This window comes from Lampetra planeri, chromosome 5 (assembly GCF_965212315.1).
Source record: "Lampetra planeri chromosome 5, kcLamPlan1.2.h2, whole genome shotgun sequence".
Classification (NCBI taxonomy): domain Eukaryota; kingdom Metazoa; phylum Chordata; class Hyperoartia; order Petromyzontiformes; family Petromyzontidae; genus Lampetra; species Lampetra planeri.
In genome coordinates this window covers 21,907,105-21,923,905 of record NC_136111.1, presented here as the reverse complement: position 1 = coordinate 21,923,905, position 16,801 = coordinate 21,907,105, and the positions used below count along the sequence as shown (strand labels likewise).

At 45.6% G+C, this 16,801-nt stretch overlaps 1 protein-coding gene across 1 annotated transcript; it reads left to right on the top strand.

Moving 5' to 3' along the window:
• Positions 1 to 2,985: 2,985 nt before the first annotated feature.
• Positions 2,986 to 16,678, top strand: VPS11 (VPS11 core subunit of CORVET and HOPS complexes). Its single transcript, XM_078595009.1, has 16 exons — positions 2,986 to 3,169; positions 4,092 to 4,238; positions 4,863 to 5,001; positions 5,421 to 5,584; positions 6,108 to 6,352; positions 7,360 to 7,561; positions 8,186 to 8,337; positions 8,938 to 9,124; positions 9,500 to 9,637; positions 10,518 to 10,724; positions 11,053 to 11,214; positions 11,920 to 12,059; positions 12,376 to 12,578; positions 13,037 to 13,208; positions 14,279 to 14,501; positions 15,386 to 16,678. The coding sequence occupies exons 1-16, from the start codon at positions 3,023 to 3,025 to the stop codon at positions 15,560 to 15,562; spliced, it is 2,805 nt and encodes a 934-aa protein (XP_078451135.1). The 5' UTR covers positions 2,986 to 3,022; the 3' UTR covers positions 15,563 to 16,678.
• The last annotated feature ends 123 nt before the right edge of the window (positions 16,679 to 16,801 follow it).

Sequence of the window (16,801 nt, the reverse complement as noted above, 5' to 3'; positions counted from 1 at the left end):
TGTGAGGCGCGCCGATCTGTTGTAGGGTTTTAGTGAGGCGCGCCAATCCGTTGTAGGGTTTGTGTGGGTTTGTGTGAGGCGCCGATCCGTTGTAGAGTTTTAGTGAGGCGTGCAGATCCGTTGTAGGGTTTTTGTGAGGCGCGCCGATCCGTTGTAGGGTTTGTGTGAGGCGCGCCGATCCGTTGTAGGGTTTGTGTGAGGCGCGCCGATCCGTTGTAGGGGTTGTGTGAGGCGCGCCGATCCGTTGTAGGGTTTGTGTGAGGCGCGCCGATCCGTTGTAGGGTTTGTGTGAGTCGCGCCGATCCGTTGTAGGGTTTGTGTGAGGCGCGCCGATCCGTTGTAGAGTTTGTGTGAGGCACGCCGATTCGTTGTAGGGTTTGTGTGGGTTTGTGTGAGGCGCGCCGATCCGTTGTAGAGTTTTAGTGAGGCGCGTAGATCCGTTGTAGGGTTTTAGTGAGGCGCGCCGATACGTTGTAGGGTTTTAGTGAGGCGCGCCGATCCGTTGTAGGGTTTGTGTGAGGCGTGCCGATCCGTTGTAGGGTTTGTGTGAGGCGCGCCGATCCGTTGTAGGGTTTGTGTGGGTTTGTGTGAGGCGCCGATGCGTTGTAGAGTTTAGTGAGGCGCGCCGATCCGTTGTAGGGTTTGTGTGGGTTTGTGTGAGGCGCCGATCCGTTGTAGAGTTTTAGTGAGGCGTGCAGATCCGTTGTAGGGTTTGTGTGAGGCGCGCCGATCCGTTGTAGGGTTTGTGTGAGGCGCGCCGATCCGTTGTAGGGTTTGTGTGAGGCGTGCCGATCCGTTGTAGGGTTTGTGTGAGGCGCGCCGATCCGTTGTAGGGTTTGTGTGGGTTTGTGTGAGGCGCCGATGCGTTGTAGAGTTTAGTGAGGCGCGCCGATCCGTTGTAGGGTTTGTGTGGGTTTGTGTGAGGCGCCGATCCGTTGTAGAGTTTTAGTGAGGCGTGCAGATCCGTTGTAGGGTTTGTGTGAGGCGCGCCGATCCGTTGTAGGGGTTGTGTGAGGCGCGCCGATCCGTTGTAGGGTTTGTGTGCGGCGCGCCGATCCGTTGTAGGGTTTGTGTGAGGCGCGCCGATCCGTTGTAGGGGTTGTGTGAGGCGCGCCGATCTGTTGTAGGGTTTTAGTGAGGCGCGCCAATCCGTTGTAGGGTTTCTGTGGGTTTGTGTGAGGCGCCGATCCGTTGTAGAGTTTTAGTGAGGCGTGCAGATCCGTTGTAGGGTTTTTGTGAGGCGCGCCGATCCGTTGTAGGGTTTGTGTGAGGCGCGCCGATCCGTTGTAGGGTTTGTGTGAGGCGCGCCGATCCGTTGTAGGGGTTGTGTGAGGCGCGCCGATCCGTTGTAGGGTTTGTGTGAGGCGCGCCGATCCGTTGTAGGGTTTGTGTGAGGCGCGCCGATCCGTTGTAGGGTTTGTGTGAGGCGCGCCGATCCGTTGTAGAGTTTGTGTGAGGCACGCCGATTCGTTGTAGGGTTTGTGTGGGTTTGTGTGAGGCGCGCCGATCCGTTGTAGAGTTTTAGTGAGGCGCGTAGATCCGTTGTAGGGTTTTAGTGAGGCGCGCCGATACGTTGTAGGGTTTTAGTGAGGCGCGCCGATCCGTTGTAGGGTTTGTGTGAGGCGTGCCGATCCGTTGTAGGGTTTGTGTGAGGCGCGCCGATCCGTTGTAGGGTTTGTGTGGGTTTGTGTGAGGCGCCGATGCGTTGTAGAGTTTAGTGAGGCGCGCCGATCCGTTGTAGGGTTTGTGTGGGTTTGTGTGAGGCGCCGATCCGTTGTAGAGTTTTAGTGAGGCGTGCAGATCCGTTGTAGGGTTTGTGTGAGGCGCGCCGATCCGTTGTAGGGTTTGTGTGAGGCGCGCCGATCCGTTGTAGGGTTTGTGTGAGGCGCGCCGATCCGTTGTAGGGTTTGTGTGAAGCGCGCCGATCTGTTGTAGGGTTTTAGTGAGGCGCGCAGATCCGTTGTAGGGTTTTAGTGAGGCGTGCCGATCCGTTGTAGGGTTTTAGTGAGGCGCGCTGATACGTTGTAGGGTTTTAGTGAGGCGCGCCGATCCGTTGTAGGGTTTGTGTGAGGCGTGCCGATCCGTTGTAGGGTTTGTGTGAGGCGCGCCGATCCGTTGTAGGGTTTGTGTGGGTTTGTGTGAGGCGCCGATGCGTTGTAGAGTTTAGTGAGGCGCGCCGATCCGTTGTAGGGTTTGTGTGGGTTTGTGTGAGGCGCCGATCCGTTGTAGAGTTTTAGTGAGGCGTGCAGATCCGTTGTAGGGTTTGTGTGAGGCGCGCCGATCCGTTGTAGGGTTTGTGTGAGGCGCGCCGATCCGTTGTAGGGTTTGTGTGAGGCGCGCCGATCCGTTGTAGGGTTTTAGTGAGGCGCGCCGATACGTTGTAGGGTTTTAGTGAGGCGCGCCGATCCGTTGTAGGGTTTGTGTGAGGCGTGCCGATCCGTTGTAGGGTTTGTGTGAGGCGCGCCGATCCGTTGTAGGGTTTGTGTGGGTTTGTGTGAGGCGCCGATCCGTTGTAGAGTTTTAGTGAGGCGTGCAGATCCGTTGTAGGGTTTGTGTGAGGCGCGCCGATCCGTTGTAGGGTTTGTGTGAGGCGCGCCGATCCGTTGTAGGGTTTGTGTGAGACGCGCCGATCCGTTGTAGGGTTTGTGTGAAGCGCGCCGATCTGTTGTAGGGTTTTAGTGAGGCGCGCAGATCCGTTGTAGGGTTTTAGTGAGGCGCGCCGATCCGTTGTAGGGTTTTAGTGAGGCGCGCTGATACGTTGTAGGGTTTTAGTGAGGCGCGCCGATCCGTTGTAGGGTTTGTGTGAGGCGTGCCGATCCGTTGTAGGGTTTGTGTGAGGCGTGCCGATCTGTTGTAGGGTTTTAGTGAGGCGCGCCGATCCGTTGTAGGGTTTTAGTGAGTCGCGCCGATCCGTTGTAGGGTTTTAGTGAGGCGCGCCGATCCGTTGTAGGGTTTTAGTGAGGCAAGCTGATCCGTTGTAGGGTTTTAGTGAGGCGGGTAGCGGGAGGAAGGGGTAAGAGCCATGGCGTTCCTGCAGTGGCGGCGCTTCGCCTTCTTCGACAAAGAGGCGGCGCGGGACCCCGCGGGAGGCGCCGGGGCCTTCGACGGCCTCGCGGCGCTCAACGTCAGCGTGTGCGCCTGCGGACGCGGGCAGATGCTGTTCGGGGATATCCTTTTGGCCTTCCCCGCCGAGTCGGGCGAGAAACATAAAACAACAAGGCAAATACCCCCGCTCGTGTATCGCCTCCTAACAGAATGTTTGGGGGGCGAGTTCCCCGTCAGCGAGTAGCACCTATGAAGGCGGAGACGGCACACGAGGAGGTGGGTGGTCAGCGCCACGCCCGGCCGCCTTTGTCTTCTGCAGCGGCGATGTCTTAGACACCGCACCAGGTACTCATTAAGAGGCCGAGTCGGCCTAGGGGAGACGCGGGACCGGTTCAGACAATCGTCACTGGTGTTGGTCGTGAAGCGGGAATCGAACCCGGGTCTGCGGGTTCCGTAGCGCGGTGCGCTAACCGCTGCGCCACCGCTCTCTCGGGCAGACACCGCTGAGTGTATCGGGGATTGCGGTGGGTCTCATCAAACTTCTTGGTGTGCCCCCCCCCACCAAAACAACACCACTGGTCCATGCCCCCCCCACCACCCTAGGTTATTAATGCTACAGAGACATAAATCACATGCCCTCGCCATACCGGTGATACGCGTTTGTCGTGTGCGGTGTCTTCATGTTTCATGCAGCAACGTGGCCCCCAAGTTGTGCGCGTTCCAAATGTCTCCTGCGCGATATTCCACGCAGCTTGCCCCGACTCGCAGTGTTGAGAACCCCTGTACTGGCTAGAATAAGGTTGTGTCCGCGCACTTGTACCAACACAAAGGTTTGGACAAATGGAATTCAAATTTACATATCAGGGTTTGCGTTGGGACTACATTGATAGCGTCACAGGCAGGAAATGCATGTTATATATGAACTGACAATTGTGTGGGTAATAGAGCAGATGAGTTGTATTTTATGGAAAGTTAGGCATAATCTGTGAACATGTCTGCAGTGACAACTCGTGCGATGCTCTTGAAGTTCCTTAACACGCGCACATTTCGAAGGGAACATTCACTTCCTCAATCGGAATCTGCAGCTGAGCAGCTTCAAGGCGTACGAACTGCGGGTGTCGCACCTGTACCAGCTGAAGCAGCACAACCTGTTCGTGTCGGTGGGCGAAGACGAGCAAGGAATCAACCCCATGGCAAGTAAATTCTGATGCTCGTTTTGCAGCCAATGGGAATGTGAAGCATTGCAAATCGATATTCCACATTGTCAAGTAACTGCATCACTAATTAGATATTTAAAAACGCTGGATTTGAATACACATCTCGTAAAATAGATTAATTTATAGCCCTTTGTAAATCCACTTCTCGGTGAAGGCCTACCCACCCTTTTCGGTCATGGGCAGGAGCCGGCAACCAAAATAACAAGAGCCATTTTTCCGAATTTTGTAAAAATGTTTGTGAATACACGATTGTGGTCCTTAATAAATAGCGTCACCGAAAAAGTCCTTAAAGAGCCGCATGTGACTCCGGAGTCGCAGGTTGGCGACCCCTGGTCATGGGGTTGTATGACCATGTGCCAGCACGCTGGTCATTGTGGGTTGGAGAAGGGGCCCAGGGCCCACGCTGGTCACTGTGCCATCTCTAATCTTTAGTTTTGTTCAATAATTCAAGACATTTGAATTATACATGTGCATGCCATTCACTTATTACTTATAATCGCTAAATAATGTTGCTTATTAAACAAATTGGCTTTCCTATTAAGTATGTAACTCTCTGAGGAAATTGCTCAATTACGTATTTTTGTCTATTCGTCAACATAGGTAAAAGTGTGGAATATGGACAAACGTGACAAGACAGGCATCCCACTGTGTTGCCGCATCTTCAGAGCCATCCCCAGCAACAAGCCGACCGAAGTGACTTGCCTTGCCATCCATGAGGGCCTCAACTACATGGGCATAGGTAAATACCTGACACTTGGAGAGTGTTTTAGCATTTGTGAATATTGATAACGAGAGACCCTGGAAATGTGGTCATCCATATAATCCAAATACCAGGAAACATACATTTTGTTTTCAACGAATCCCTCAATCAACTGTCCTTCAGTTGTAATTTGACCATTCTCCTCTGCTACCCTCATTGTCTAAAACTGCCATCGACCAATTTGTGTTGTTGATTTCCTGCCACTGTTAAATCCAGGCTCAAGGCATTAATTATTTCCTCTGCCAATGGGCCTACTTCATTTATCTAACCGACCTACTGTTTCTGTACAGCGTCCTGAGATACGGTTGGATTTGGACACGTTGAAATGTTTTGTCATGCGTGGGCGGTTACTGGCTGCTGTTTTGCAAGTGAGGGCCACTGCTGCGTTTGTGCTGCAGGATTCACGGACGGCAGCGTGGTTCTTATCAAGGGAGATATCACACGTGACCGCCACAGCAAGACACAGGTGGTGCATGAGAGCACGTACCCCATCACGGGCCTGGCCTTCCGCCAGGTGGGCAAGGTGATGCACCTCTTCGTGGTGACCACCGACAACGTGCAGGTGACTATACAATTTTGTGTGGTTTAATAACAGACACAAAAAAATCTTACACCTTGCCAGCCTTTATACTGAAAAATTAAGAACCCGTATTTGAATATATATTTTTTATTGAATATTCATATTTGATGCATTTAAATCACACTGCATATGTCACATTTTAATAAAACATTTAAAATGAACAATTTTTTCCCACTGTTCTCTTATACTAATTTTCAGCTTGTTTGTAGCTTCAACCATTGATTTTAAAATAAATAAGAAAAAGTATTTTCATTGTATTTGTACATTTTTTTTTTACTCTGTGGCTTCAAACAATGCATTACATATACATCATCAGCTACCATGATCTGTTCACTGCTGAATGAAGGCCTACACAAGCAGTCGCCATCTGTCAGTCCTGTCGTCAACACAAACGATGTAGCATTTACACATGTGCTGAATAATCACTCCTTGTCGGTCGTAGATGTTCTCTACATTTTTCTAAATACTAAGGTTTCTTCTCCACTCTTGTTTTGACGTTCCCTAGTCATACATACTCCAGGCAAAGATTGAGCGGCACGTGCTGGACCCCCACGGATGTGCCCTGCGCTGCTCCACGCTCAGCGACCTCTCGCAGGACAATCAGTTCATCGTGGCGCGCGACGACTGCGTGTACATGTACCAGCCCGAGGAGCGTGGGCCCTGCTTCGCCTTCGAGGGAGAGAAACGCCTCGTGTGCTGGTTCCGCGGATACCTGGTCGTTGTCTCCAAGGACTCGAAGTCCATGCCTAGGTGGGTCCACGTTTCGTGCAGCCCATTTGAGAAATGTCGAACCTTTATGAGTGATCAATGATGATGATGATAATGAGTAATTCAATATAAATGGCCAATTTTAATAAATGTGCCTGTGTGGCCCTTTTTGGAATTCACTGCTGGATGAGGGCCTCCCCACGCCGTGCGGATTGTGGGGGGTTATTTTACGTAATATTATTTTCCGTATAAGGCTAACGTGTCTTATTCTTAGGTTTTTTCGGTAAAGTCACGTAGGTAAAAAATTTAAATTAATAAAAGTAAAATAAAAATAAAAATCACGACGTTTCAGAGGCAACACAAGCTTCCGCCTTCAGGTGGAACCGTCACAGCCCGACAGCTGTATCAAGTAAATGAGGGATTACAGGAGATACCACTCCGTATATATAATGGTTGAGGGGGGCAGGGCCAGGAACGGCACACTTTTTATTAATATGGTAAGGTGAGGCTTAAGACTAAGAATAGAATGCATAACAAATGACTGAGCCTTTATTATGGAGAGGTGCGGTTTGTGACTAGCGCCTAGCCTACATAACAAATCCTGCAAATGAGACCGAGACTCTGCCATGTAGATGGTAATAGGCTACATAACAAAAGACTGAGCCTTTATTATGGAGAGGTTCGGTTTGTGACTAAGCCTGGCCTACATGACAAAAGTGTGAAAAAAGAAAGCTAAACCTGGTAAAACAGAACTGGCTGTCTATCAGTAACCTGTAATAGTTGTCTGTCAAATAAGATGGTCCAAATAAGTGTAGTTAAATCTTTTTTTATTTTTATTTTACTTTTATTAATTATAATTTTTTACCTACGTGACTTTACCGAAAAAACCTAAGAATATGAATCCTTGCAGTCACGAAAGCTTCAAATCTAGAGCTAACGTGTCTGTCAATGACATTTTAAAATCTATTTTCTCTGGGCTAATAATTTGTTTACTGACTCTTAAAGACGGTGGTAATTTCTGTAATGAAGACCAGATGTTAAATTTACAGATCGTCAGGGAGTGGCTTGGACCGGCAAGCGATGGACATGCACATGGTGACGGTGTACGACTTGGAGAACAAGCTGATTGCCTACTCGGCACCCTTCCCTCACGTGGTGGACGTGCTGGTGGAGTGGGGCTCCCTCTTTGTGTTAACGGGCGACAACAAGCTGGTTGCCCTGCATGAGAAGGACACGCAGACCAAGCTGGAGGTAAGGAACATTAACTTATTGTACCAGACAAAAACAAATCGATCCTTTCCACCCTAAAGAATTCAAAAGACCAGGAAACAAAATAATTTGTTTGATATATTCCTTGTCTGCATTATCTTACTATTATTGGTTTGTTCAAAGGTGGTTATATTTCTGCTCTTATATATATATAAAAAAATAACTCAAATAGTTCAAGAATAAGAAAATTAAACAAAGATGGGAAAAAAATATTCCTTTTCCACAATGTAAATCTATTGGAGAGTGGCGGAAAACTTTGAATGGAGCAACAGGTCACTCAAGGCACCCAATTGATGGATGGCTGAATTACATTATTTTCAAATTATATTAGTATTGCTTTATCTAAAGAGTTTTTACACTTGTCAGTCACTCTGCTTTTAACTCTAGAACCAAAAGGAATTTAGATGAGTCTCTATGTATTCAGTAGCCTTCCTATGTAGGTGGTCATGGGGATGAGATGACACCAAAGGTGCCATTCCAACAAAAATGGGTAAATGTTGAAAAAATTATGAAATCCATTGGGTGTGACAGCTGAGCTTAGGTTCAGGCATGATGGATGTACCCGGTACAGTAGCAGTAACATGCATTTCATTACCATCACAACAGATGCTGTTTAAGAAAAATCTGTACGTGCTGGCTATCAGCGTGGCAAAGACACAACACCTGGACACGGATGGATTAGCAGAGATCTTTCGGCAGTATGGGGATCACCTGTACAGCAAGGGAGATCATGATGGAGCCATCCAGCAGTACATAAGGTGCGTCAGCTGAAAGAGGCATACGAACACTGCATTGAGAGCACTTGTCTTTATTCTTATGATGTTATTAATAACACTGGTCAACACACTTTTTCTGGCATATGGTATTCCAACGGTTTTAAGGTAATTTTGGGATGCTGATTCCAAATCTGGCATCAGTTTTTGTCTATCACATCAGGTTTTTGAGATATCAAATATTGCATTTTCAATAAAAACGGCAGAAGAAAAATATTAAATAAATGTGGATATCTACATAAAATGATATTATAAACACACTATCCTAAAAATACAGCACCATATTTTAACACTAAAGCAGTCACTGACTCGCAACAACTTGCAATCATAAGTGACAGAGTTAATTTCGGGTAAAATCAATGAAAATGGGGTATGCCGATAGCATAAATCAGCACCCTGAAATTAGTCTAAAACAGCTGCAAATGTCCAGGCCAGAATTTTTTTTTGTTGACCAGTGTTATTTTACATGAAAGTATCTGAATTGTGACTTAACATATGAGTGCAATACATGTGCATTAAATTTAGAGCATTGGTTTATGAGATGTATACTATGTGTAGTGTTGAATGAAGTTTTTTTTTCACCAGGACCATTGGCAAGTTGGAGCCGTCATATGTCATTCGCAAGTTCTTAGACGCTCAGCGAATCCACAACTTAACGGCATACCTGCAGGCCCTGCATCGCCAATCCCGAGCAAACAAGGACCACACCACGTTGTTGCTCAACTGCTATACCAAGCTCAAGGACAGCTCGAAGCTGGAAGAGTTCATAAAGGTATGCTGGAGTGTACTTAAGTAATATTTTGTATCACTTCCAAATTGACGTATAAACTACTACTGTATTAATTCTTTAGCATCGTGGAGAACATTTCGTCATGTGGATATATGGTCCTTAAATGGGAATTTGGACTAATCTACACTGACCTGTGTGGTAAAATATGTACAAACAACCCGAATACTGACCTGGTATGTGAAGGCCTTCATACAGCAGTGGATTGACAAAAGGGCTGTGAATGATTACCTTCACCATTATACATTTTTCTGGAGATGATTAACAAACAAGGAAATGTCTTCCCCAGCAACACTTTCCTCTGTTTAAAATTGTAGCTCGCATTGTAACGTTAAACGTGCGTGCCTGTTATGTTAACAGACGAGTGAAGTGGCGTTCGACGTCGAGACGGCCATCAAGGTGCTCCGCCAGGCAGGATACTATGACCATGCGCTCTACCTGGCTGAGAAGGACGCACAGCACGAGTGGTACCTCAAGATCCAGCTCGAAGACATCAAGGTCACTTTTTACCCATGACCCCTGCACGCTTCACCATTTTATCACTAAAATTGTGTTAATCTCGCAAGAGTTCTAGCAAGAATCAGAATATTTATTTATACTGGAGAAATCTGATGAGCTATAAAGCTCTTCTTGACAGATGTCCAGTAGGAGACGAGCAAGACTCAAAGGAGGCTCCTATATAATCCCTTGTCATAGTCATCTCTTTGGCATACTTCTGCGATTGTTTTTGCTGTGGTTGTCCCCGCCTGATGACGGACGCTTGTGTTGCGCCCAAAACGTCGTGTTTTATTTTATTTTCTCTACCTACGTGACTTTACCGAAAGAACCAAGAGTATGGATCCTTGCAGTCACGAAAACGTCAAGTCTAGAAAGCTTTTTATGATTTACTCATCATCATGCTTTACTGCTTCCTTACAACAGATGTGAAAAACTAAGTCAATTTAAACTGTATTTTGCTAATCAATTCATACCGTCTCTCTGGTGCATTAAAGTAGCATGCCATAACAGTTATTTAATATTGCAATTTCATGACTGAAATATGGGAATAAAGTCTTCCAGCAGGGTGTGTTTCTTGTATTGGACTGCTGCAGAGGAGCACAGTATATCACCAACTAGATATGCAGGTGTATGCGGTACGGCACCAAACTATGTTATGGTTCTCTGAAGGCCAAAACTAGATCTTGTTTTTTTTACGTATGTAACTCAAATCACATCTTTGTAAATCACATGCTCTAGTTAAATAATATGTCAGTCTGCTATCTTCCTTGGGAAAAAATGTAATTGTGAATGTAAGCAAAAGTATATTTCACAAGTCCCAAAACATGCTTTGTCTTTTTTCTTTCCCCTTCTGCTTTGTGGACGTCACTCACGTGTGCAGGACTGCCACAAAGCTCTGGTGTACATTGCCAAGCTGCCGTTTGAGCAGGCCGAGAGCAACCTGAAGAAGTACGGCAAGACATTGGTGCAGTACGCCCCAGTGGAGACGACAGGGCTGCTCAAAGTTCTGTGCACGGGGTACCGGCCGCGAGCCGATCCCCACGGCGGCGACGGGGATACCTCTGCCTTTGCGGCAGAAACTGAAAAGGTTAATTCAGTCGCACGAAATTCCCTCTTTGAACATAACAAGTAGAAACTAAATTGTAATGTTTGCAAGAATAGAACAACGGCATGACAAATTCTTGAGCAAGAAACGTCTGCCTGGCACATCCTTGTTTTTTCCTCCCACGTTTGTAAAAGTAGCTGCCATACACATGGCACTGTGGTTTGCTTTTTTTAAACATGAATCTATAAAGGCGAATTGAACTGTAAACGGTACATGGATTTGCTGTAACTAAGTGAATGTAATTGTGGTCCAGGTTGGATGCCTGTTTTGTCTGCGTTGATCTGACGTTTTCAATTGTGTACTCGCGCAGGCAAACCCGGAGGAATTCATCCACATATATGCCAATAACCGGGAGCAGCTGAAAGCATTTTTGGAGCACATGGCTGAGGTGCAGCCACGATGTTCGCAGGGTGTCAACGACACCTTGCTGGAGCTTTACCTGTGCGATTGGATGCACGAGACTGATCCACAGGTGTGCCTGCATCAGAATACGATTCATTGCTTAGCTATTAGGTGTTATTGATATTAAATTATGTAAGTAGGTGCAGACAGTTAAGTGGGTTGTCTATCTCTATTTCTCTCCTTTTGCTGGTGGGAGATATTGAGATACATGAAATCAGAGACATTTTAGTTACACATTTTCCCATTGTATATTTGTACCTCTCTTCAAGGGGGTATAAGACAGACCACTACCAATCACTGCTTAACCAGGTTGAACTTTCTGAGCGTTTGGTAGGTATACTTTTGCCCAAATGGTTCGGTTGTTTGTCAAAATATATTTACATTCATGTTACACAATGACAGCTTTAATTGAGTTTGTTAGACATACCATAATGGGAGTTGAATTCTAATAAAAAGTACACGGATGACTCAACGTTTGTTTTAAGTTAACTCATAATCATGCAATTTTAGTTCTGCCTTGCAAACATTAATATGTGTTGATGCTTGTGTACATATTTCATGTTAATTAGGCTCAAGTTGTAGCTCATCAGTAATATTATTCAGAGGTTTTAAACAGAAGAGAATAGCAGGAGATGCAAGATATTCAATTTTTTAATAACTGCATTGTGTGGTGGAGCAAATGGCTGCAGTGTTCACAAACGCAGCAGGCATTTTCTCTCTAATAGGAGCACATGGAAGTAATGACACTCGGTTTTCTTTCGTTTTGATGAGTTAGAAAAAAAACAACCTGGAAAATGCCACAATGGCTTTGCTGACGAGCGGAGCGTTCAACAGCAACTTCGACAAGGCCCTCATTATGTGTCAGATGAACAACTTCAAGGATGGCATTCTGTTCCTCTACGAGAAGGCACAGCTGTGAGTGGGCACATTTTCCGCTTTATGAACTCTGTAAATATTACTGAATAATAAAGTTACGTTTGCCATGACTCATGAGCATCCGTTGTTGAGCACTATTTGCGATATTGCAAAAAAACATTTATTCGGAAGATTGAGAGCCTAAGGGTATGGGATGATAAAGTGAAGCAATTAGGGAAGAAAAGCACAGTGTGGCAACAGCAGATGCTGGATGCCTCATTAAATGCACTCCTTTGGCAAGTGTGACCGTAATGATTTTCTACATCATTACATGTGTGTGGATATAAGAATTCTGCGTATTTGTTTCCCGGAGCAGATATCAGCAGATAGTGCGGTTTCACATGGAGAGCGATGACTACCAACGTGTAATCGAAGCGTGCAAGCGCTACAGTGATCGTGAGAGCTGCCTTTGGGAGCAGGCCCTGGGATATTTTGCTCGGAAGGAGGAAAACTGTCGGCCGTTCATCACGGAGGTGCTACAGCACATCGACCAAAACAACCTCATGCCGCCCCTTCTTGGTAAAACCACCGCAGCCACATTGCACATTCGCATTCATAAATATTGTCAATGTTATGACTGTTAAACGCTCTTTTCGACATTTATAATTATCACAGTTCCTAATGTACATACCATTGTCAATCAATTGTTGGATGAGGGCCTCCATACACCCTATAGGTAATAGGGAGAGGGGTTATCTGATCATACTTCACCATGCTGGTCAGTGCGGTTTGGTTTGAAGGTGGTTCTGAGCATAGAAGGACAGTTCAACAATGTTGCTGCGCGGCCCCCAACAATCCCACAGCAGTCTATAACACCTGTTTTGTGCATCGTGGTTGCCCTTCCAAGCTCTATCCAGGCTCCACCGTGCCGAGTTTTCAATATCTGTGGGGTCGAACGTATTCTTCTGGGTGATTTGGTCAAATGTTCCTGATATTAAACTTATTAAATCTCTGTCGTGGTACGTACATATTGTCAGTGGTGCAGACCCTGGCTCACAACTCAACAGCCACACTGGCAGTCATCAAGGACTACATCATCCGGCGGCTACAGTCAGAGTGCGAGCAGATAGCGGAGGATGAGCAGTACGTGCGTGGGTATCGAGAGGAAACGGAGAAGATCCGTGGCCATATTGAGGAGCTGCGCACCAGGTGTGTATATGTGCTGGAGAATAAACCATCACACGAACTCTGGTCATCCTCACAGCAGCTTTTGACTGGCCATCGAACAAAGATGGTCACCACATCGCGCGCTTTCAGATGCGCTTCTGTGGTCGTCTGGAACGCTCTTCCTTCTGATATTAGGAAATCACTGGAGCTATGCACTTTTAAATAATCTCGATTGAAAACTAATTTTTTTTAAATTGCTTTTTGTGTAGTTTGTTGTCCTTCCCCCAAACCTCCGATTAGCACGGTTATACATAGAAGTTATACATACATATGGGTGTGTGTGCACAGTTACAGCACCACTTGTACACAAAGCCTCTTTGCCCACCAAGGTTTTACTCAAACTGTAATACACAATTGTAGCAGTTGTTACTGTAATCTAGTTTCTAATGAACTATTTGGATCTTTTAATAACCGTCATGCATGACTATGAAATAGGAACAATTCGATTTTGGAAAATAATAAGTTGTCGAAGTTAATACATTTTTCTTTAAATAAAAAAAATGTACAGCAATTAATCTTTCTACTGTTTTATCAAACCTTCCCTATACTTGACCATACTGCGCCATGCTGATTAATGCAGTGTAGGTTTGTGAAGGGAGGCCTAGGACCAGTTCATATATTGCTTGCCACTGATGTTATCCTTGGCCACAAATCAAGCTCGGGTCGCTGAGTTCATAGCGCATTGCGCCAACCCCTAATAATATTCTCAGTTTGAAATATGAGAAAAGACTGTCTGTGTTCATCATTATCAACTTATTTGCATTCCTGAAGCTATGCTTATGTTTCATTGGCTTTTATTTAGAACTAAGTGATATCTTTTGAGACAACAAGTTTTCATTTCAAGGGAGACCTAGTATGATTTATTTACCCTTGAAAGAAATGACACAAATTTTTATCATGGTTGTGACTAATTCCCGTAGAGTTGCACCGGTACTTATCAACAATGTATTCACTGTTACGAGGAAAGGTACTTACAGATGAAAAAACGCTCTAGACAGCTGTTTAGTGACTTTATAAGTTGATGATTTACAACTCTCTTTTTTCTCCACTAGTGCGAAAATTTTTCAGGTGACAAAGTGCAGCGTGTGCAAGCATCCGCTGGAGCTACCATCTGTACACTTCTTGTGCGAGCACGCCTACCACCAGCACTGCTTCGAGGGCTACGCCGAGAGCGATGCCGAGTGCCCCGCCTGTTTGCCCGAAAACCGCAAGCTGCAGGAGCGCATTCGCGCTCAAGAGCATTCACGGGACCTGCATGAGACGTTTCACCACGAGGTGTGTGTGTGTACAGCCCTTTAGTGAATTCACTGATCGATGAGAGGGGCTGTCGATGTTCTATGTGGTTGTGGGGGTTACCTGACCACACTTCCTGCCGGTCAGTCCGGGTTGGAGAAGGCGGTGAACATACACATGGTATCATCTACGATTAGCACGTTTGGCTACGAATGGTGTGAAAGAAGTTAAACATACATACATATAAATACAACACAGCAGTGGATTTTTGCTGCAATGCCCTCTGCTACCCACTACATTACCCAGCAGCTTTTAAGAATCTGATGTGCATGGTGGGCCACCCTGCCGCACACTATCCAGGGTCAACCTGGTGAGCTTCTGAGATCTGATGAGATCGGGAGCATTCTGATTTATTTAGTTATAACCATGAGGTATTGTATCATTTGGTAAATATATCCAACAATTGTTGGCTTTTTTGGTAAAGTCACGTAGGTGAAAAAAAATAAGAAACGTCGTGATTTAATTTAGTGATTTTCTTATCTTGTTTTTATTTTTTCACCTACGTGACTTTACCGAAAGAACCAAAGAGTATGGATCCTTGCAGTCACGAAAACTTCAAATCTAGAATTGTTGGCTTAGTCATCCACACAAAACTTTTGAAACATTGATAAACAGAATAATTGTTCCCTATAATAAAACACAAGTGGAAAATTGCTGAATATTTATAGTTCTAATTTTCATAAAATTATAACAATTCGATTTGAAAAACAATGTTTGTAGACAATGCCAAATTTTCTGTTGGTAATTATGGTCCCTGGAAAAATATCACATTTTAATGGGTCGTTAACCGCTATGTATAAAGTTCCTGCTTGATTACATATTGCTGAAATAAGTTGCACTCTTCTGTCACGATTGTCTCCCGACAGCTGCAGCATTCATCGGATGGCTTCTCTGTTGTGGCCAAATACTTTGGTCGCGGAGTGTTCAACAAGATCACGCTGGTGACGGACAGCACGGCAGGGGGCCGGCGCGTACCAGTGGGGGGCGACCCTGTGCTGCAGAGAGAGCTCCTACTCATGCCACAGACAGGGCGCATGCTCTGAATACCCACACATCACGCAGCGCCTGGTACTTGTGTCATGGCTGTAGGCTCTACGCATGAGAAAAAAAAGCTAATGCTACACATACAGAATCTGTACAACTTGGTGTAGATATAAAAGGTGCATTGAACACGGTGATATTGTACGGCATGATTAAAAGTGTTTTTGTACATAGTGTTAAATGTCATTCATTTGTTTCCAATACTCTATTTAACAAGTGTGTAATAATGTGCATACTTTAAAATATTAAAACGGCTAATGCATTAATAACGTGAATTGCGTGCAAATGTCCTGATTGATTAAAATGATCAGCTTGTTTTTACATTGTCATTACTTTTCAAAATTGGCAACGAATAGTAATTGGCAAGCAGATACAAAATGCTTGCAGATACAAAATCGCATTATATAATTAGCAATTTCATAATTCAATGCAAGCATCAAATAAGTGTCATTTCTTGGGTGTATATTTTATAACCACTGCCAATTACACGGCGTCATTGTCTATTACGTAACTCGTATGACTGGGAAGATGAAAACTTGTTTTAATTCAAAGTTGGGCATTTTTTCCTCTTTCAATTGAGATTTTTAAACTCCAGAAATACACTGCATTGATAGAGAATGCATTTCCTCTGCTGCTGCCAAACAGTCGAATGTGCGTTGGTGATTTGCACATCCAGAACTGGAGGTACGGGTAGGTGGGTCACGTCCAGAGGTCGCAAATGGGTTTTGATTCCTTACCCGTACCCATACCCGGCCACACCAGGGTCGCAAATGGGTACCCGTACCCTACCCGAAATCAGTGACAAACGGTTACTCACCGGTGACTCACGGCCTACCTGTACCCATACCCGGCCGCACCAGGGTCGCAAACGGGTACCCGTACCCGGCCGGGTATGGGTAGCCGGGTATCGGGTAGGGTATGGGTATCGGGTACCTGGTTGCGACCTCTGGTCACGTCCGTCTGTGAATCACAATGAAGCTTTGCTGCGAGGAGGTCAGTAGATGGCAGTGCAGGAAATAATCTGGGTTGAGCTTTTTGTTATTCCGTGGAATGTGATTTTCTGCGGGTGCTCGGATTTCCATACCACAAATTCGCTCATTAAAATTGGTCAAACATTCCATTGCAGCACCCTCCCTGAAAAAGTGTTGACGGTGAAGATTTACTTTCTGGATTAAGTGTATTTTTTTTACTTAAGTGATTGGGCTTCTTCGACTCTGCCCAATTTGCGAGTTGATTCCTGT